General features: G+C 37.6%; 1 protein-coding gene across 6 annotated transcripts in view; it reads left to right on the top strand.

Annotated features, from left to right (window-relative positions):
- The window catches only part of CEP164 (centrosomal protein 164), an 82,928-nt gene that overhangs the window by 39,745 nt on the left and 21,528 nt on the right, over positions 1-21,655 (top strand). For 3 of the 6 annotated variants that reach the window (XM_074304158.1, XM_074304156.1, XM_074304152.1), the window contains 5 exons: positions 1,850-1,918; positions 12,129-12,247; positions 12,812-12,865; positions 13,170-13,307; positions 14,387-14,524. In XM_074304158.1, coding sequence (XP_074160259.1) covers positions 1,850-1,918; positions 12,129-12,247; positions 12,812-12,865; positions 13,170-13,307; positions 14,387-14,524 — 518 coding nt within the window. The remainder of the gene's footprint in view (positions 1-1,849; positions 1,919-12,128; positions 12,248-12,811; positions 12,866-13,169; positions 13,308-14,386; positions 14,525-21,655) is intronic. The other 3 variants (XM_074304154.1, XM_074304157.1, XM_074304155.1) reach the window with 3 other exon arrangements.

Below are 21,655 nucleotides of genomic sequence, written 5' to 3'. Positions count from 1 at the left end.
ATCCCTTAAAATCATTAAGAAAAGGGTGGGGGGTGAGGAAAGGGAGGCAAACAATTCAGCAAAACTAAACAAAATATCACTTAAGTCTAGTTTTATATTCAGTGTTATATCTATGGTGCCCTCCTTTAGCAAAGAAGGGGAAGAAGAGGAGAGGGAGATACTTTTGTATATTCTCCGTTCTAGATTTTTCTGCCTTGCTGTCTTTGGCTTTTTGATTGGTATCTTCACTTAAGGGGAGAAGCTGGTGAAGTTTTATTTTTTGGCAGGGTAGCAATTCAAGAAATAGCCCAGTATCTGTAAGTAGGTGGAAGATAAAAAAGAAGGGATTAATAGATAAGGGCAAAAAAAAAGAACTTAGACAGTTAAGAAGAAAAACAGAGGCATGAAGAGGTTATAGGCTCCTGTGGCTAACTGCCCTAATGCTTTACAAAGACTGATGGTAGCTGGGGAAAACTGGGGTAGGAGCCAAGTCAAAACAGAAATATTATTAGAAGAGAAGATTTCAGAAAACTAAAAGTAGGGTGCATTGTGCCAAAATGTCCTTGTTAAGTATGGTCTGAGAAGAGCCACTATATCAGTAATACCCATGGAAGAAGAATCTGGCCTTTTAAAAAAGAATAGGCCACATGGAGAAACATGCCCTCAAGCATCTTTGGGTTGTAGATGAAAAGAGATGTGGGCTTCTGGATCAGATTTTTGGCTGACTTGTCTGAGAATCATGTTATTTTAAAAGAATGATTTTTTTATTTTTCAAAATACATACAAAGATAGTTTTAAACATTCACCCTTGCAAAACCTCAAATTTTCCTCCCTCCTATCCTCTCTGCCCTCTCCCCTAGATATCAGGTATTCCAACATAAGGTTAAATATGTGCAATTCTTTTAAACATATTTCCATATTTATCATGCTGACAAGAAAAAGCAGATCAAAAGGGGAAAAAAAAGAAAGAAAGAAAGAAAAAAAAGCTGAAAATACTTTTGTTTTGATCCACATTCAGTCCCCCTTGTTCTCTCTCTCAGGATACACATGGCTCTCTCCATCAGGTGTCTGTTGGAATTGGCCTGAATCACCTCATTGTTGAAAAAAGCCACATCAATCACAGTTGATCTTCACATAATCTTGTTATGTACAATGTTCTCTTGGTTCTAAGCACTTCACTTAGCCTCATTTCATCTAAGTCTTTCCAGGCTTTTTTGAAATCTTCTGCTGATCCTTTCTTATAGAACAATAATGAGAATCATGTTTTTTATCAATGCTAATGGCTGAGTTATTGTAATTAGCATGTGGCCAGATTGCTGTCCTCTGGCTAAGAGGAGCTCTCAGACTGGGGGCTGTGTTCGGCCTGTGAGTTGGTAGCTCCTGGAGCAACCTGGTGTGTAAGGCTGATATTTAAATGGAGGCACTTGCTTTTCACCACCTCTGATAGCATCCAAATCTCTTTGTTAAAATTAGGGATTCTTCTGTTAGAGCAGCTAGGTGGCACCGGGTCCGGAGTTAGGAAGCTCTGAGGTCAATTCCAGCCTGAGACACTTATTACCTGTGTGAGCCTGGACAAGTCACTTAACCCTCTATGTGCCCCCCGTTTCCTCATCTGGAACTGGAGAAGGAAATAACAAATCACTCCAGTATCTTTGTCAAGAAAACTCCAAATGAAGTCATGAAGAGTCAGACAGACTGAAATGATTGAACAACTACAATAATTCTTCTGCTAGAGCCTCAGAAAGGGATACAGCAGTAAGGAGCTTGGCTCTTTCTGACCATGGTAGAAAACAGGGAGGGTTAGGGTATGTAGTAGATTTAGGATTCTCTTTGAGTTAGGAATTCATACCCTTCCCTTCTCCGCCCTTAGGACTTTGGTTTTCGAAGTCGCATCTCTGAACAACTGCTGGATATAGATGGATTGTCCCCAGCCTGGGAGGTGAGTTGAATTGAATGTTGGACTAGGAATGGGCGGGAGAGGAGGAGGGGGGTTTGTGACACAAAAAAGTGTGAAGTTACATACATGTTCCACGCCTTTGGACCCCTTCTTTTAGAAAGATTTTTTTGGGTTTATTGAACGCTGGTTTGTTGAGTTCAATTATTTCTGATTTTCCTTGTCTACCTTGTCTATTGAACTACTTTTCTATTTTTTTTAACAAGTACCAAATGATTTTGATGATTGGTGCTTTAAAGTATAGTTTGAGGTCTACAAATGATAATATTCCTTGATTCTTATCTCCCCCCTCCTTATTATTTCCCTTGGTAGATTAGGAGTCTTTTTTTTTTATTCCTATAAATTAAAAAAAAATTTTTTTTTTTTTGGTTTAGCTCTGTAAAGTGTCCTTTTGGTAGTCAGGTATAGTATTAAGTCTATAAATTAACTTTAGTAATATAACTTTAGTAATATTGTCATTTTATTATACTGCACAGCCTAGCCACAAGTACTGAATCTTCCCCCAACTATTTAAATTGCCCTTTATTTCTATAAGGACCATCTTGTAATTGAAACTATGCAGGTATTGAGGGTGGTTTGGTAGATTGGCTCCCAAATATTTTATGTGTTCTGTAGTTGCTCTGAATGGCACTTCTCTTTCTCTTACCTTTTCCTACATTTCATTATTTATACATTGAAATGCTATTGATTTTTGTAGGTATGTTTTTTAGGTAAAGCTCTTGTCTCATTTAGTTTCTTTGGTGATTCCTTAGTATTTTCCAAGCAAATCATCGTATCATTAGCAAATAGGGATAATTTTGTCTTCATTTTACCTATCTTTATGCCTTTATTTTTTCTCTTCTTTGGTATTGATAGTATTTGTAGAATAAACTATATTGCTAGAAAAAGGAGTTTTCTTGCTTCATTCCTGTTTATTGGAAAAACTAGTATTTTCCCATTATGTATAACATTTGCTTTTGGGTTTAGATAGATATTTTGTGTCATATTAAAGAAAGATTCTTCTATGCATATGCTTTAGGTTTGTTGTTTTTCACATAAATGATGTAAAAGGCTTTCTCGGCATCTATTCAGATTCCATGTGCTTTTAGACATTTTTGTTTTTAATTATGATTTATTTGAGTTAATTGTTTTCCTAATGTTGAACTATCCTTGCATTCCTGATAAAAATATAACTTTATCATAGTAAATGATTTTTAGCTTAGATTGGATATAATACTTTTGATAGAATTTTATTTAAAATGTTTGACCCAATATTCATTGGTTTGTGATTCTCACTCTTTGCTTTATCCTTCACTGTTTTAGATTTTAATACTATGTTTGTCACATGAAAGGAGTTTAGTTGGATGATTTCTTAGTTTTTGAGAATTATTTATATAGTAAGTATAGTAATTGCTCTTTAAAAATTTTATAAGATTTTATAGAGGCAATGAGGTGACTAAATTGATAAGAGTGTTGGGCCTGCAGTCAGGAAGACCCGAGTTCAAATATGGTTTCAAATACTAGCTGTATAATCTTGGACAAATCAGCTAACCTTGTATGACAAACTTTCTTCAGCGCTAAAATGTGGATAATAACACATACCTCCTAGAGATGTCATGAGGATAAAGTGAGACAATATTTGTAAAGCATTTAGTGTAAATGCATTGTGCATAGTAGGTGATGAGGTCAGGGTAGCAATTCCTAGTTTGAAATAAACATGTGACAAATTCACAGTAGCCATACTCTTTGCCAAAAGGTAGGTTTATTTAGGAGAAGAGGTTACAGACAAAATAAAAGGTAAAATAGGGACCAGGAGTGGCAAATATGAGAGTTGGGAGAGCAATAAGGTTAAAGAGGAGAGGAATTTAGAAGAAACTATTAAAGGAATATGCCATTGACTGGGCAGGTTAGATTTATAGAGGAGTTTAGCAGACTAATCAGAGAAAAATGTTATTAGAGGAAAGACATTATGAGGGGGAGAGAAAGAGTGCCTCATAGTAAGCTTAATTTTAGAAAAAATGTAGCAAAGATCCTCCCTAGTAGATCTTTTTTCCAGAGAAAATATAGCTTTGGGGGTTTCTCAAGGAAGCCAGGAAATAAAAGTGGGAATTTGGGGAGACTTCTAGAGGCCAGATAGAACCACCTGACTGACCAGATACCAGACTTGTCTAAAGATATGCTAATCAATATCTCTAAGGTTGTTTAAAGATGCACTGAGGTTGGGGGGATCGATAATAGAAGTTGATAGAGAGTTCCATCCTCTTAATCACTCTATACAAACCAGATAATCTGGGAATTGATTATGCCTTATAATAGCTGGTTGTTCTTCTGGACAAGAAAAAAGAGTCTACATCATTAAGTGCTATATAAATGCTAGTTATGATGCTGCTCCTGTCAAGAATCTATCTTTACTAAAAATTTTTTCTTTTGTAGTTTCTTTACAATTTTATTTCCTTTTCTGAGATTGAGTTTGGATATTGTGTGAAGATAATCCTCTATTTCTTTTTTTATTCTAGTTTTCTTAGCATATAAGTATGCATTGTCGGTTCCAAAAGTTCTTTTTTTTTTTTTTAACTTGTTCTGGTGTGGTGATTTCATCTTGTACTTTGTTAATTTGTTTTTTGCTTTTTCATCAGGTTGGCTAAAGATTTTTCAATATTTTAGTCAGTTCAGAGAACCATCTTTTGTTTATTAGTTCTTTTTAGTTTCTAATTTGTCTATTTCTCTTCTAACATTCAAGATTTTCTCTTATGACCTTATTTTGAGTTTTTGTTGGCTCTCTGGTTTCTTAAATAAAAATTTCATTAATCTTTTCCTATTTTGTTAATGTATATTTTAGAGATTTAATCCTAGAAATTTTGGTATGTTGTCTCATTATTATTATCTTTCATATAGTTATTTATTTTTTCTATTGTTTGGGCCCTGATTAGCTCAGAGTGAATGTAAATAACAATTGTTTCTGTTTTGGCCAGAAATCCCTCAGAATTTCTTCCTTTCCCAGATTGATTTTTTTTTTTTTTTTTTTTTTTTCTGATTAGGTAGAAGACCATTTTTTGCTTTTCCTACCTATTTTTAATCACTAGCTGATTGGTCAATTGGGCAATCAGTTGCATTTAACAAGTGAGACCTGTTAAAGACCTTAGCTTAAAAAGGCCAGCGGCTTCCTCTGTATCCAGGGCCATCTCCAGTCATCCTGATCTATATCTGGCCTTGGGACCCAGATGGTTTCAGAGGACAAAGTAAGGCAGGTGACCTTGCATAACCCTCTCTCACTTAAATACTGATCACTTGTGTATCAGGCATCACCTCCCTGATTTCATGGTCTTCTTCGAAAAAGAAAGACAAAGAACAATGACAATGAGGATAGAAACACTGCCTCTTGATGGAAATTACTCTGTATCTAATTCTATTTCCTGCCCTCTCCATGGTCATTTTCCTTCCTATTTCTCATGTGATCAAATCTCTGTGTCTACGTTTTCCCATCCTCCCGAGTGCTAGTTGCCACGGGGATCTAATATTCCTTCTTTAGGACAGGATTTTGTCTATGGAGGCACAATAGTCTCTCAGAGGAAGTAGTTTTCTTCTGAAACAACTCTCATAACAAGTCTCCATATCCCATCATAGACATAGAACACAATACATATATCTGAATGTACTGTGTGAGGGTTTTTCTGTCGGATGTCTTCCCTCTGTTTGGGTAAGACCTCCCCTTTTTCATTCCTTCACTTTCAGTTCTTCTTTTCTACCATTCCATTTTTTGCAGATCTTTTTTTTGCTGAGATATTGCAGTAGTTATCTTCCTTTTATTGTTTACCTATGGATTATGATTATGCCTTTCCTTCTGTTTTCCTTCTCTACTCTTTCCATTTATAAACATTTCCATTCCACAATTTTTTTCCTTACAAAATAAAATGCTTTACCTGTGGGGTTTAGTCTGTCATGCATTTCTGTTCCTCTTCCTTCACATTTTTATTTCTTAAATTCTGTTTTCATCTTTCCTTGTATACTTAATTTTTTTTTGATAATCCCTCTATTTTTTAACTGCTATATTCCAGTTGAGATTTCTCTTTTTAAAAAAAGTAATCTCTTGTACATATTTAACCTGTATCAAATTGTTTGCTGTCTTGGGGAAAAGGTAGGTAAGGAAGGGAGGGAGAAAATTTTAGAACAAATTTTAGAATTTAGTTTTACAAAAATGGATGTTGAAAATTATCTTTACATGTATTTGGAAAAATAAAATATGATTGAAAAATAAAAAAAATTATCTTTAAAAATGGAGTAATTCATTTTATTACTTATTCTTTCCTCAGTTATACTTATTTTCTCTTCTTGTATTTCTGTTGTTTTGTATCTTTTTAAGTTGAATGTTCTTTGTGTGTGGTTTTTTGTTTTTTGTTTTTAATCTTTTCTGAAGTGCCTTTAGTGCCTCTTTTTTTTTTTTAATTTTAATTATGTCCATCTTTTTTATTGATGATGAGTCTCTGGTTTTTAGTATATATATTTAGGTTATATCTTAGGAAGTTGTGCTTTTCAGAATATTTATTATTTTATTTCCTTTTGTGGTTTCTAGTGGATCCAGAATAGTTCTGTATTAGTTGAATTTCTTTTCTGTAATAATTCATATATTCTGTCTGTTTTATTCAGTTTTGAAGTTCTTTCTAATAACTAGTTGTAGAATTTGTTATATGTGCTTAAATTTGCTAAAGTTAACCAATGTGTGTCTGCGTTGCTGTGTGTAGGTTTTCTTTAAAAGTGAATTATGGATTATCTCATTTGGTCCTATGTGTTTTCTCTATTTAGAAGTTGTGGGTATCTTTCCAGTATTATTTCCCGCATTACAAAGGTTTTTGATGTGTGGTGTTCTGGAGGAATCTATGATTCTTAAGTTGTCTTTGTGCAAATCTATCCTCAAAGTCAATGACTTTTGCTTTAGTCAAGATATTTCATTCTTTTAGCATTATTGCCTTTTGCTTCTTTTCTTCCACATTGCCCCTCTTCAGTATCTTTGTGTTCTAAAATATCCTTCTTTTATTTGTTTTGGAGAAACCTGCCTTGGTAGATTAAGTATATTAGTTACATGTGTGAAGATTAGAAGTTCTGACATTTTGTTTTCATTAGTTCTATTTGAACAAAACCTTTTAAATTTCATGTAAAAATTAGCCATTTTACTTCCTGTGATCTTCTCTATCTTATTTGGTTACAAATTTTTCTCTTATTTATAGATCCAACAAGTATGTTTTTTCCATGCTCCTCTAATTTATTTATGATATTACTCTTCATATCTAAATCATTTATACATTTTGATGTCATCTTATCATGTTATGTTATTCATGCCTGGTTTTTGTCAAATTGCTTTCCAGTTTTCCCAGCACCTTTTGTCAGATAGTGAGTTCTTACCCCACAAACTTGGATCTTAAACTAGATTAGTTAGTAAACACCAGATTACTATGGTCATTTGCTGCTGTTTATTGTGTATTTTCTATTCCATTGATCCAAAACTCTATTTTGTAGGTAGTATCAGAGTGCTTTTCAGGATTACTGCTTTGTAATATAGTACAGAATCTGGTATTGCTGGCTGTTTTCCTTTACTTTTTTTTTTTTTTTTCATTGATTCCCATAATCTTAACTTTTTATTTTTCCAGATGAATTTTATTATCATTTTTTCTAGCCCTGTACAATAATTGTTACTTTGCTCAGTATGACATTGAATACTTATATTTAGGTAGAATTTTAATTTTTTTTTTTAAATTATGTTGACTCAGCCTTCCCATGTGTAATTAAAAGTGTTTTGCACTTGTTCATATACTTCCTGGGTTTGTTTTGTCAGATAGACTACCAAGTATTTTATAGTGTCTATAGTTATTTTAAATGGAATTTATTTTTCTATTTTTTTTCCTAGGTTTTTAATTGACTTTTTCTCCTTGTGAAATCTTTGGCCTTTCAGCTGACTTAAAAATTTCCATCACTAATTTTTTGACTTTTCCCTCTTTGACAGGGGGCACACCTCTAAGACTGGATTGCAAAGCTGCCTCAGGCCATCTCTCCCATTAGGGGAATGTAGTTTTTATCTGTCTTGGTCCCTATCCTAAATTATTTTTGTGACAGGCAGGACTAACCTAGGCAGGATTTCCATTTCCTTTCCTTTAGGGTGCACCACACTTTTACTGGCTTCTTGGCCTACATGTCTCTCCTTCCCTCCCCTCTTCTACCTCCACGTGCCTGGGCAGAATCAGTATTTTTGTTTGTTGCAATTGGGTGGGCAAACTCACTACAGCAAAAAGAGAATCTTTTTGTGAGTCCTAGGTATAAATCTTTGGGTTGATTTTTTGCATCCCTGCCAGAGTAGCATGGAGACTGTTAGGGGTGGTGTGTTGAGTGAGTATATTAAAAACTGCATTTCTCCAATGTCATGAGGCTTTTATGTGGATTTGGCTATAATTGTTCTACCTCTGGTGCATAGTTCCTCTTGTGGCTGAGGTTAAAAGTTAACGGGGACTCAAGAAAATGTTCAGTCCATCATCTTGTTTGGTCACATAATTCAGAAGTTGACAAATACTTTTTGGAACAAGTATGTTTTGTTTAGCCAGGGCAGTGTTAGGGGGAAGAATCAGTGGAAAAAGCAGGCTACTTTATGAATCCTCTTGAATTTCTTCCTATTATTAATTAGTTTAGACATAGTCTTCACTCAGTAAATAATAGCTAATAATGATGCTCCAAAATATTATAATTAAGAAGGTGATTTTTTTCTTTATTAAGAGAAAGATTTTTCCTCCCCTCTGTTATAAACTAATAGATAACATAGTATTTGCCTCCTCAATGCCAGGTTCTGAAGAATGAAGCTGTGATGTAGCTTCAATAAATATCTATTGATAGAAAAATAAAAAAGTAATATTTCTAAAATCCTCCCCAAGCTACACTGAGGTTCCTGGGCCAGAAGATTTAAGCATGCAAGGCTAATATATGAATTTAGGGTAGAAAGAGGTATATCTTTACTAGACCTAGTATTCTTAATGAACACTCCTCCAAACAATTCTAGATTTCATCAGGAAACTCAACCTTGAGTTTTTGTCTCTATGATAAATAAAGAGATTCATGGCTTTGAGTTCTCTGTAGTTAGAGAGATCTTAAAGCTAAGATAGGACCTTCCCAGAGCAGCTCTTTTGTTGGAGGTGTAGAACCTCCTTTGTACTCATTTGTTCATAATTCTTGCAGTGCAGACTGCTGGATCTGGGGTCAGAGGACCTGGATTTGAACCTCATCTACTCCTTACTGTATATGTGACCTTGGACAAGACTCTGGGGATCAGTTTCCTCCTCTGTAAAATGAAGAAATTGGATGTAAATGACTTATGAGGAGGTACCTTCCAGCTCTAAGCCTGTGAGCCTTAGGAGGCTCTTGTCAATCTTTTTTGACATGGTGGTCTTTGTTTAAAAAAAAAAAGTCAAATCATATCTATGATTTGATATAGGCCAAGAATGCAGATAAGAAAGGGAGGCACCAGATACCTGTTGGATTGAGTAGGTGAAATTTTCTTCTCTCCTTGATCCCATTCTGTATTTGTTTTGTTATAGCAGAGTATCAGGCCCCCTACTTAACTACCCTATCTTCAGAATAGGGAATGGGAGTGCAGCTTGAGTCTCTTACAGCTGTTCCTTTGTGTAGCTGAGTCCTTGTGAAGTCATCATATATTGTCTCTGTATCTCTGTCTGTCTCACTCTCTCTCTCCCCTGCCCCTTTCCTTCTCTTCCTTTCCTTCTCCCCCCTCCCCACATCCCTTCTCTCTCTTCTTTTCCCTTTTCTTCTTTTTCCTCTCCCCTTCCTCTTCTCCCCTCTCTCTATCTCTTCTCCCTCCTCTCTCTTCTTTCCTTCTCTCTCCTCTCTCTTTCCTTTCTCTCCCTCCCTTCTCCTTTCCCCCTTTCTCCCTTTCTAACTTTTGTTCCTTCTATGTCCTCTCTCCCACTTTCCCTCTCCTCTCCATTCTGCTCTTGAGATCCTGCCCTTTTTCTCTCTGACTCTTATGAGGCTTCTTCCATGACTAAGGTAATTGAAGAATCAAGGGGATCTGTTTGGATTTGATTCATATTTTCTTAGAACTGGGATCAGACTACAAAAATCCAACAGAGGATGGAAAGTGGTGTCTAGAATAACACTGTAGCTTTAGGTCAGGGACATTGGACATACCCTATAACCCATTTAGTGGAAATTATGCTTTGAGAACTGAGAATTGGAAATTCTGTCTCAGAGTCTGCCTTAGGGACATATCTTTAGGTAGTCATCTATTCTCTATACCTTTCTTAGGCTGGAAGGTTGATTGTATTTATAGTAGATATAGCAAGTAAAATGAGGAAAAGGAAAAAGCTTTGCTGTAGATGTCCTTCCTACAGGTGGTCAATTCCATTTTGAATTTGTGTGCTCTGTTTTCATAGACCATTCTGACCCAAAATTTTATCCAGAACACTTACGTAGAGCCATAATCTTTTTGTCTCTTTAATCATTCCTATTTTCAAATTTGTCAAATCAGAGAGTTGTCCAGTTTTGGTTTTTTGGCTTGTCTTCAAGAAGCATATAACATGAGGTCGAAAGAAGAGGCTTGTTGGACAGTTCAGTATATAGGAATAAGATTTGTGATTGGAAATTGGGAGGATAATGGGGAAGGGGGAGTGGAGTGAGGCATTGTTGAAAGGGTCTGACCAGGCTGATGTGATTAAAAGTGACAGGACTAGCAGGGAATCCTTCTGCTATGCATGCCACTAGATATTCACAGATGACATTTCTATTTTTAACTTAAATTTTTTTTTTCAGGAGAAGGTGGGGTCAGAGTTCTGGCCCTGCCCCTCAGTGCCCATCCAGATGGTAAAATTGGGCCACAGCTGCTGAAGCTTGAGCTACCAGTGGGTGGTAGGGGTAGGAAAAAGGGAGGACAGGGCAATGTGCCAGCCTGGGCCCAGGGAACCCCAGCTGGGGGAAGACAGAATGATCTGTCTCTTCTACCAACCTCCTCCCCCTTAACCCTTGCTGTGCCAGAGCAAAAGAAACTCCTGTCAGGATTATAGATTGCTAGTTTTGAGGTGCTAGTTGTTAAAGATATTTTACTCAGACTGAGAGAGAATGCTGGGGAATCTGATTTGTTCACCCACTCTTATAGAAGACATTTGAAAATGACGAGGCCCCTTGCTTTTCATCATCTTTGGAAATATTTATTAGCTCTGTTCCTTCCTAACTGCACTATTTTTGTCTCTCATTCCATGGCCATAGGTGACATGCAATAGATACTCTCTCCTTAGCCAAAGGAAATAGAAAAAAAAAATGGAGGCCATTCATTGGTTTTTAGGTTTATGGTTTTTCCTTTCTTTGAGAACTATTTATTTTATGTCTGGATTAAAGCACAGGCCTGTTAGTCCTGAATTTGAAGTCTTGTTCAGGTGGCTCCTTCTTATCATATAATATGCTCATAGGCTTTTCTGTCTCCTCTGTGATGATAACTTCTAGGCCTTTATGCTATGAAGAGGCTCTCAGAGATTTATTGATTAACTAGTATGGCCTTGGGTCTAAGAAGGTACTTGACTAATGATGATACCTGCATGGCTGGTAATATCATGGATGGACCAGGAGACAACTTCATCCTTTTCCCAGGAGCACAGCTTTGGTAGTTTTTAGTCTAGGGAGAGGAAATCCCAACCTGGTCACAGAGTATATATAATCTGTTGTAACACACTACTTAAGAAATTCCTTCTTCAGGGAACCTTTCCTAAGCAATCCTTCTAAGTCCTGTGTGCCTCATGAGAGTTCTAATACTCAGGTAGATAGTTTGTATCAGGAATAGATCCTTCCCTTTTCTCTTTGTTTATATTGAAGTTTCTCAAAGACAGGAAATATATCTTTCTATGTGTTGTTTTGTGTTCTTTCATAATACCTAGTGTGTATAGGGCTCTGCATACAGTGACCATTTAGTGAATATGGTTATGAGCTTTTCTCCCCAGAACACTATAGGAAGCCCAGAGAATGATAAAGAAATTGGGAATGAGAGGGACCTTTGCTGAGATACTGAGAAATAGAATTCTGTGCACTTAGATTCTGTTTACAGCCCCAATATCTTAGTGCCTCATACAAACATAGAGATTGTCAGGGATTTCCACAAAGCCTAGAAATCAGGGAGTGCAAAGGACCATATCTAGCAGTAATCTCTTTGTTTAAAATGCTTATCCAATTTCCCTAGCCAAAACATAACATCCTTGCTCATTGCTCTCAGACCAAGGAGCCAGGAGACGAGGAAAAAGACCAAAGTCAGTCCAACCTGGAAGAACCAGATAGTGAACAATCCAATATTGAAGAAAGGTAAGGCACATGAAATCTCACTTCAGTGATGTGAACAGAGAGCCTTAATAATGACCTGGGAAAGATTCTTATCTCTGAGATGTCTACTGAATGTTTCTGTCTAAAGGGAAGGAGGATGGATTTAGGAGGTTCCCAAGATCATTTGTTACCCTAACGTTTTATGCAAAGTAGAACTTAGCACTGCTGCGCTCCTTTGAAAATGACCTTGACCATACTGCACCACCTGTGGGACCTTGGGTCTCATCTCGTTGTATTAAACTGATTATTCCATATGTGTCCTAGGGCCAAGACTGGGATAGTCCAGAGTGTGTAGTACTGCAGGGGGAGAGGCGCAGCACTGAAACAAGTCCCATGGTATCCCTGCTCTGAGCTCTGTGGATCAGGGGCTTTCACCCTGGAGAAAGGCCTATAGCTTTTAGGCAGCAAAAATGGATTGATTCCCTACTTTTTAAAATTATATAACTTCATGCAGTTTTGAAAGTGATACTCCTTTGTGTAAGGCTTGTTTTCTCCTCATTTTCTTTTCCTCCTTCTCTTGGTCCCCACCTCTCTGTTGTGCTTTAGAATACTGGGTACAGACCCACCTGCCAGTATCTCCAGTCACCATTCACTTGAAGAGTAAGTGTACCCCAGAAAAACTGGCTTGCCTAAGAAAGGGAAGCCTGCCCATAAGTTAGAGAGTTGGGGCAGGAGCTCACCCAGAAGAGTTCTTCCTTTCTTCTCCTTTGCCCTGTTTGCCCTGCTCACTCTGAGATGCTTTTCTCTGCATGAGTCTCTGGGGAGGGGGGAAGGAAGGTAGCCGGGATAGTGAGGGGCCTGAAGCAAGCCTTCCTTTGCCACTCTCCTCCCCCTTCCTCTCTCTTTTTTTACCTAAATGGAGACTGTTGTCCTTTTCATGTCTAACCTTCTTCCTTCTGTGAAGAGAGAAAATCCAGAGCCTTTTTCAGGACCACGAGGTAGCAGAAGAGCAGTGTTCCCTGGAGGGGGAGCCAAGGGAGACAGTGGAGCCTGAGCCCAATATGACAGCCAGCCCAGTATCAGAGGCTTCCTCCCCAAAGAGGTAAGGCTCGGTTTGAGTCTTGGGCTGGTCAGTGGGGTTTGGAGGGTTGTCTGGTACAGAGAGGGCAGTCCAGAGAATGTATAGATCAGAGCCTGGAAAGGAAAGAATTGGATTTAGGTCTGTGCCATAGTAATGGCAGAGAGAGCCATGTCAGGTAACTGGCGCAGGAATTCTCCTGAAGGAAAGTAACCATTTTGGCCCCTTTCTGCCCCCCGCTGTGCATCTGCAATTGGTGCCTTTGTTTTTGTTAGTAGGAACTTAGAGAGTATTGAACTAGAAAGAGCTCTTTGATCTCTTCTTGCTACAGCAGAGAGGTGGTTGCAAGCATCGGGCACCCTTCTGATGAAGCTGGGCTAGCTTTCCTCCTTATACCTGTTGTTGTGGTGAGGGGAAAAAGGGCTAAGCTGGCACAAGTAGTCTTGTGCACGAGTCTGAGCTCTGAAGCCGAGGGACAGGCGATGGTGGCCAAGGCACTTCACCTCCACGTTGCTTCATCTGTAAAATGGGGACGGTGCTGCACACTGCCTGTCTTAGGGCTGCTCTGGGGAAAGCACTTTGTAACTTTTAGAGCTATATCAATTGGAGCTATTATTCCCTTCCTCTATCACTGGGTATCACCAGGACATCTTTTTTTGGTAGGATTCAGTTTGAGAATTAGAAGACTTTCTGCTTCAGGCCAGAAGACCCAGTTCAGAGACTGCAGTCTTCAGTTCTTGTTCCTTTAGTTCCCTGGCAATGGAAAGTTGTTTCTCTCAGAGCTTTCAGCCTTGATTTTGAGACCACTGGTCTTATTAAACAGTCCTGATTACTTAAAAGAACTAGCATTCAGTCAGTATCATCAGAACCTGCTCTCTGCCCAGGTGCTGTGTAATTCTGTGTCCCATATGGGACATGGACCTGATTGTGTCTCATGTAGCTGGGGAACAGTCAAGGAGAGGGCTACAGACCTAGAAAGCCTGACACCTCTGCTTGGGAAACTGGCACACCATGGGTTCCAGAGCTCATTTCCCTTTGACCTTAATGGAGTCCCAGGCTCCCTGTCCTTATCATGCTTTATTTTCCTTCTGCTGCTACAAAAGTGGATGTGTTGTCAGCCCTCCTCATGACCGTAAGATGGAAGAAGAGCCACAGCCCACAAAAGAAGATCATGAGCAGAAAAAGGTGGAAGGACTTGAGGACAAGATAGCCAGCCCACCCTTGCCAGGTTCCCAAGAAGAGTAAGGACCGCTTTTAAGCTCCCTGTTCACATCTTTTGCATGTGTTCCACTTGCCTGTCACATAGAGTAGTCGTGTGTGTAGAGCTTTGGGATGAAAGCTCTTCTATGGAGGAGGAGGGGTGTAGGCAGGTTTGGATGGTTTAAGGTCTAGAAACAAGTCATTGTGTCCCAAGCAACATGGAGTATCATGCTGGAGGGAAAGGAGTAGTTACTTCTTGCCAAGCAGCTAAAAACATTTTTTAAATTAAATGATTAATTAAAAACTTAATCTTGAATGTTAGTACATCCAACTAAACTGTCTCTATATCTAAATTTTAATTAATTTTAATGTATAATTTAATCATACCTTTTTAGCCACTCCTTTTAAGACATTATTGGAATTCTTTGTCTATTCTCATTCTTCTGGTTCTGCTTTTTTTTTTTTTAAACTTTAAATAATTTCATAAAGACTTCTTTGTATTTCTTTTATTTGTTAATTGTTGTTGTTGTTTTTTGCTGAGGCAATTGGGGTTAAATGACCTCCCCAGGATCACACAGCTAGGAAGAAGGTATTACGTGACTGAGGTCAGATTTGAACTCAGGTTGCCCCCTGACTTCAGGGCTGGTGCTCTATCCATTGTGCTGCCTAGCTGCCCCTTATTTGTTAGTTTTAATTATATCATAAACTCTTGTATTAAGGCACTCCAATCTATTTAACTTTTCTCCCATTACTGGATATTTAGGTTAGCTCTAACTCTTTGCAGTTACATATAATGCTGCTGTGAACTCTTTGCCAGCTCTTATTTTATTGTTTATTCACTTTTATAACATTTTTAGGGTATATTCCCAACAGTGGAATTATTGGTTCAAAGGTTTTGATTATTTTTGTAACTTTTCTCATGTACTGCAAGAGTGTGCTCTAAAAAGACTTAACAAATTTTATGAGCCACCAGCAATGAATAATTATACCTATTTTTCTACAACTAAACTCACATTGAGTCTCATTGCTTTTAATTATTTTTCCTGTTTGGTGAGTGTGGCTTGGTACCTCACAGTTGTTTTAATTTTTATCTCTTTGATTTTAATGAAGTTGAGCATTTTGCAAGTGTTTGTTAATAGCTGAAACCTTTTATCCAAAAAGCTCTCAAATCCTTTTTCTTATCCTTATAATGCTCCTGTGAAGTAAGGAAATGAGGTTTTATTTTATGTTAAAACTTCTAAGAGGCAATGTGGCATGGTAGATGGTGAATTTTCTGATTTTGAAATCAGAAAGATCTGAGTTAAAATTCTGGCTCTCATACTTAGTGATTTTATTACTGCTATGAATCATGAGCTTTTTCTTGAAGATTTATTTATAGTGTAATAATCTGTGATAGTGGAGGGAGTTTCCTTGATCTCTTGATATAGTAGAACTTTGACGTTTCATGCTGTCCTGATGCAGACCTCAAGCCCTCTCTGCCTTGGTGGGAAGTTTCATAAATTGCTGTGGCCCGCCCTTGGGTGTGGAACCTCTTTGCACTTAGGCTTGACCTCAAAATAAAGCCACTTGCTAGAAGCCTGCTTTGAATTCTGTATAATAATCATAATTCTAAAATCTCACATCTAACAAGCACTTTTTCTTATAACACTTTCATAATACAAGTTGTGATATATCCATTGTACAGAGGATGAAATGACTGTCAGAGAGTATGATAAGTGGTTTGCCCAGAATCACATAATAGGTTAGTGACCAAGCTTTCCTAACACCTGGTAGTTATTAACATCTCTCAAAGCAGATCATTAACATTAGATAGCTGTCTAGGGCATTTTTCTTCTCTTACAATATTATATGAGATTTCTATAGGAATCAGGATTCTTTTCATGAAATCAGAATATCAGATATATATATATATATATACACATATATATGTATTTTTTTTCAAAATATGCATATATATTTTTTCTTTAAGCAATATTTTAGCCAATTACTTATAAAGACAACTTTTTAAATGTTTGTTTTTATTTATTTAATATTTTCCCCCAGTTACATTCAAAACAAAAAAAAAATTCACATTTGTTTTAAAATTTTTTGAGCTCTAGGTTCTTTCCCTTATCCCAATCCACAATTAAGAAATCTCTTGCAAAGTTATGCAAAACATTTCCATAAAAGTAAAGTTGTAGGGAAAAAATATGGATTTCCCATTCTGATGAAAATAAAAACCCTCAAGAAAAATTAAGTTTAAAAAAGAGAGAAAGTGAGGTAGAGAGAGAAAGAGAGAATGCTTTAATCTACATTCAAATACAATCAATTCCTTCTTTGGGTATGGATAGGATTTTTCATACTAAGTCATTCAGAGTATGTGTGGATGATTGTACTACTGAAACTAACTAAGTCATTCATGGCTGGTCATCCTAGGACATTGCTATTACTTTCTATACAGAGTACCTTTGCTTGAGTTCATGAAGGACTTTTCAGGTTTTTTTCTTTTTTCCTGAGAGCATCCTGCTCATCATTTCCCAAAGAACAATAATATTCTATCATAAACACACACCACAGTTTATTGAGCCATTCCTCAATTGATGGGCAACTCCTTAATTTCCAATTTTTTTGCCCTGAAAAGAAAGTTTCTATGAATATTTTTTTGTATATGTAGATCATTTTCCTTTTTTTTTTTTTTTTTTTCTCCCTGAATCTCTTTTGGTATTCATGCTAAGTAGTGATGTTGTTAAGTCAAAGGATATGCATGAATTTATAGCCCTTTGGGCACAGATAATATATTTTTATCATTTATCATTTGGAGCATGGCCCTTTTTTTTTTTTTTTTTTTTTAATAAATTTGACTCCGTTCCCTCTGTTTGAGAAATGAGGCTTTCTCAGAGAAATCTGCTTTGAAATTCTTTTTTTCTCTTTTCTTTCTTTCGAGGCTGGGGTTAAGTGACTTGCCCAGGGTCACACAGCTAGGAAGTGTAAAGTGTCTGAGACCATATTTGAACTCAGGTTCTCCTGAATTCAGGGCTGGTGCTCTATCCACTGCGCCACCTAGCTGTCCCCGAAATTCTTTTTACAGTTACTATTTCTAACTGTATTTTCCCCATTTATTCTCTTTCTCCTTTCACTCTGTCCCTCCTCAAAAGTAGTTTGGTACTGACCACTCCCTCCTCCAATATGTCCTCTCTTTTATCACCCTTCTCCCCCTTCCCATATCCTATTCCTATTTCCCTTATTCCTCCTATTTTTCTGCAGGGTAAGATAGATTTCTATACTCCTGTTGAGTATGTATGTTATTTCCTTTTTGAGCCAGTTCTGATAAGAGTAAGGTTCACTCTCTCAGCTCTCCTTACCCTCTTTCCTCCACTGTAAAAGCTTTTTCTTGTCTCTTTTCTAATGGCAGATGATTTGCACCATTCCGCTTCTCCCTTTCCCTTTCTCCTAGTACATTTCTCTCTCACCTCTTAATTTTATCATTAAAAAAAAGATACTTATCCCTTCATATTCAACTCATACCTGCACCCTCTGTCTATATATACTCCTTGTAATTGACATAATAATGAGAAAGTTCAAATGAGATACAAGTATCATCTTCCCATGTAGGAATGTAAACAACTAAACCTTATTAAGTCCCTTATGATATCACTTTCCTTATTGTTCTCCAGAAAGTATTTGAAAATCAAATATTCCATTCAACTCTGGTCTTTTCATCACAAATGCTTGAAAATCCTCTGAAGGATTATACTCAGTTTTGCTGGATAGGTGAGTTTTGATTGTAATCCTAGCTCCATTGTTCTCTGGAATATCATATTCCAAACTCTCTGGTCCTTTAATGTAGAAGCTGCTAAATCTTGTGTTACCCTGATTGTGGCTCCACTAGAATTACTTCTTTCTGAATGCTTGCAATATTTTCCCCTTGACCTTGAAGTTTTGGAATTTGGCTATAATATTCCTAGGAGTTTTTATTTTGGGATCTCTTTCATGAAGTGATCAGTAGATTCTTTCAATTTTTATTTTACCCTCTGGGTCTAGAATATTAGGACAGTTTTCTTTGATAATTTGGTGATATCCAGCCTTCTTTTTTAATCATGACTTTCAGGTCAACCAATAATTTTTAAATTCCTGGATCTATTTTTCCAGGTCAATTATTTTTCCAGTGAGATATTTCACAGTTTTTCTATTTTTTCATTTTTTTGGTTTTGCTTTATTGTATCTTGATTTCTTATAAAATCATTAGCTTCCATTTGCTCAATTCTAAATTTTAAGAAATTATTTTCCTCAGTGAGCTTTTGTACTTCCTTTCCCAATTGGCTAATTTTGTTTTTAAGGCATTCTTCTCCTTATTAGCTTTTTGCATTTCTTTTTGCACTACTCTCAATTTTTTCCTTTTTTTCCTCTTTATCTCGCTTTTTTGATTTTCAAAATTCCTTTTGAGCTCTTCCATGACCTGAGCCTAATTCTTATTTTTCTTGGAGGTTTTGGATATGGGAACTTTGACTTTGTTATCAGTTTTTGAGTGTGTGTTTTGATCTTATTTGTTACCATAATAACTTTCAATGATCAGAAACTTTTTTTGTTGTCTGCTCATTTTCCTAGCCTGTTACTCTGCTTTTCAATCTTTGTTTAAAAAGTAGGGCTCTGTCTCCAGGGTGGAGGGTGCACTGTCCCAGCCTTCAAGTGTTTTGTGCAGCTGTTTTCAGAGATCCTCCTAGGAATCTGACTATAAACACTCTTTTCAGCACTGGAGCTGTTAGGTGTGTTCCTGCCCCACTGTAGCAGCAAGATCTAGTGTGCTAAATCAACAGAGTTCTACTTTGCTGATGCTCTGCCCTGGAGTTGGGGCCCGGACTGCACTGAGACTGCACACCAGACTCCCATCCCATTGTCAAAGATCCTTTCTACTGCTTTTCTGAGTACTTCCTGGGCCAAGAGGTCCAGAAGCCTCTAGCATTATTGTTGATGCTGGGGTCTGGGTTGGGACTGGGTCTGGGGCCAGGCTAGAGCTTGGGCTGGGTCTGGGACTGCAGTGGTGCAGCCTGCCCTGGGATTATATTGCTAGGCTCCCACCCTAGTTCTACAGACTGCTGACTTTTCAAGTCCTCTTTGATGTCTTTGGGCTGAGAGGTCTGCAACCACGAGTATTGCTATTGATTCAGAGATCTGGCTGAGTTGGGCCTGGAGCTGGACCCAGGGGTGGGTCCAGGACTAGGCCTGTGCTAGTGCATCTGCCCCAGAACTGCATGCTGACCCTCCACTCTAGTGTCACAAGACTTTTCTACTAAGCTTCTAAGTTGCCTTCAACAGGAAAATGTTCTATTCTATCTTTGATGCTTTCAAATTTGTTTAGAATAATTATTTAAAGGAATTTGGAACAGTTTGGGGAAGAGGCAGGGTGAGGGTTTGCCTTTACTTTGCCATCTTGGCTCCAATCTCCTGTAAAGACAACTTTTAACATTCATTTCTTAAAAATTTTGAGTTCCAAATTTTTTCCCTCCCTTATCTCCCCTTTCCCAGAGAAAGCAAGCAATTTGATATAGATTATACATGTGGAATCATACAAAATATATTTCTATATTAGTCATGTTATGAAAGAAGATATAGATCAAAAGGGGAACTATATCCCCCACAAAATAAAATGAAAAACAGTATATTTCTATAATCTCTGCCCCTGCTACCCTCCCCCCCACCACATCCACACAGCATATCTTTCCTATCCCTGCTAACTCTTCTGCTTTAATTCTGCTCCATAACTTGCCTTGCTATTGCTTAACCTCTCCCCACCCATGGATCCCTTCCTTGTCTTCTTTCCTCACCATTTGCTTCCTCATTTACCCATCCTTTCCTTCTTACTACTTTATAGATTTTGGAGGGTATTGTACCCTTCATAGTATATATGTAATGTTGCCTATTTAACCCATTCTCCATATGAGTAAGTTTTCAGACTCCATCAGTTTGTTTGTTTGTTTTCTGGATGTGTACAGCATTTTCATCATGAGTCCTTTGAAATGGTCTTAGATCATTGTATTGCTCAGACTAAGGCATTCAATTAATCATGATGCAGCATCTGCAAAATATATTTCAGAGTGGGCTAACGAGATGATACAGTAACCATCCAAGCAGATTCTGAGTATCTTTCTCATGAGTGGAATGAGCAAGGAGGACCAGACAGAGCCCTTAGGCTTAGGCTATTCTTCTCAACAAAATTGGGCTATAATTCACTTGCCATCCCAGCATAGCTGGCTGCTGCTTAGCATCTCTTTGTAGTATCTCAGTTGGGTCAGATGTTGGGCATTTCTGTACTTTCCCTCGGACCTGCCAACTGGTCCTTTCCCAGACTCTTTTTCAAACCCTATGACTTTCTTGCTAGTCATCTTCAAAGTTTTTTTTCTTCTGGAGATATTGAGGGCAATGACTGGCTGTCCCATTAGGATTGTGCAGCATATTCCAGGTTCCCTGTAGATCTTGCTGAGCTGAATAAGCCAGAGGCCAGAAAGCCCAGGCACAATTAGGCAGCCATCAACAATAGCATTCCCTGCATGACAGGAGGTAAAGAAGGGAGGATCTTCTTTGAAATCATGTAGAATCCTTTTTTCAGCACCCTTTGAGATATATTCTGGCCAAACAATCTCAGCTGAAACACACATATGCAAGTTTATTTTGTCCAACCCAGTCCTGAACAATAATCCTTCCTTAGCATCCTTCATGAGCCTTTGTGAGTTCTCTAGATAAAAACCTCCATTGAAGGGCCATCTGGTATCTTTAAGGGCAATCCATTCTACTTTTAGATTGGTCTACAAGTTAAGAAGTGTTTCCCTACATCACCTAAAATTTTAAGATCTTTCCTTCCATTCATTGCTCTAAACACTTTCCTGTGGGGCCAAGGAGTATAAATCTTATTCTTTATTTCTTGCACTTTAAATACTTGATAGCAGCTTACAGGTTCTCCTTGAGCCTTTTCTTTAGCATCCTCAGATTGCTCAGAAGATCCTTAATTTGTCACATATTCTAGGCCTTCTGTTGCCCAGTCATGTGGTCCTCTGCTTTGTCAATTTTCTTTCTAAACACAATTCATACATAGTGCAGCTGGATAGTGCAGAGGTTAGGTTATTAGTTGTAGGAGTAGATTTTGGCTTGATGTTAGGAAACACTTTCCTAACAGAGCTATCTGAAAGTGAAATGGGCTG

This window comes from Sminthopsis crassicaudata, chromosome 3 (assembly GCF_048593235.1).
Source record: "Sminthopsis crassicaudata isolate SCR6 chromosome 3, ASM4859323v1, whole genome shotgun sequence".
In the NCBI taxonomy this organism is placed as follows: Eukaryota; Metazoa; Chordata; class Mammalia; order Dasyuromorphia; family Dasyuridae; genus Sminthopsis; species Sminthopsis crassicaudata.
This window is presented reverse-complemented; position numbering and strand designations above follow the sequence as displayed.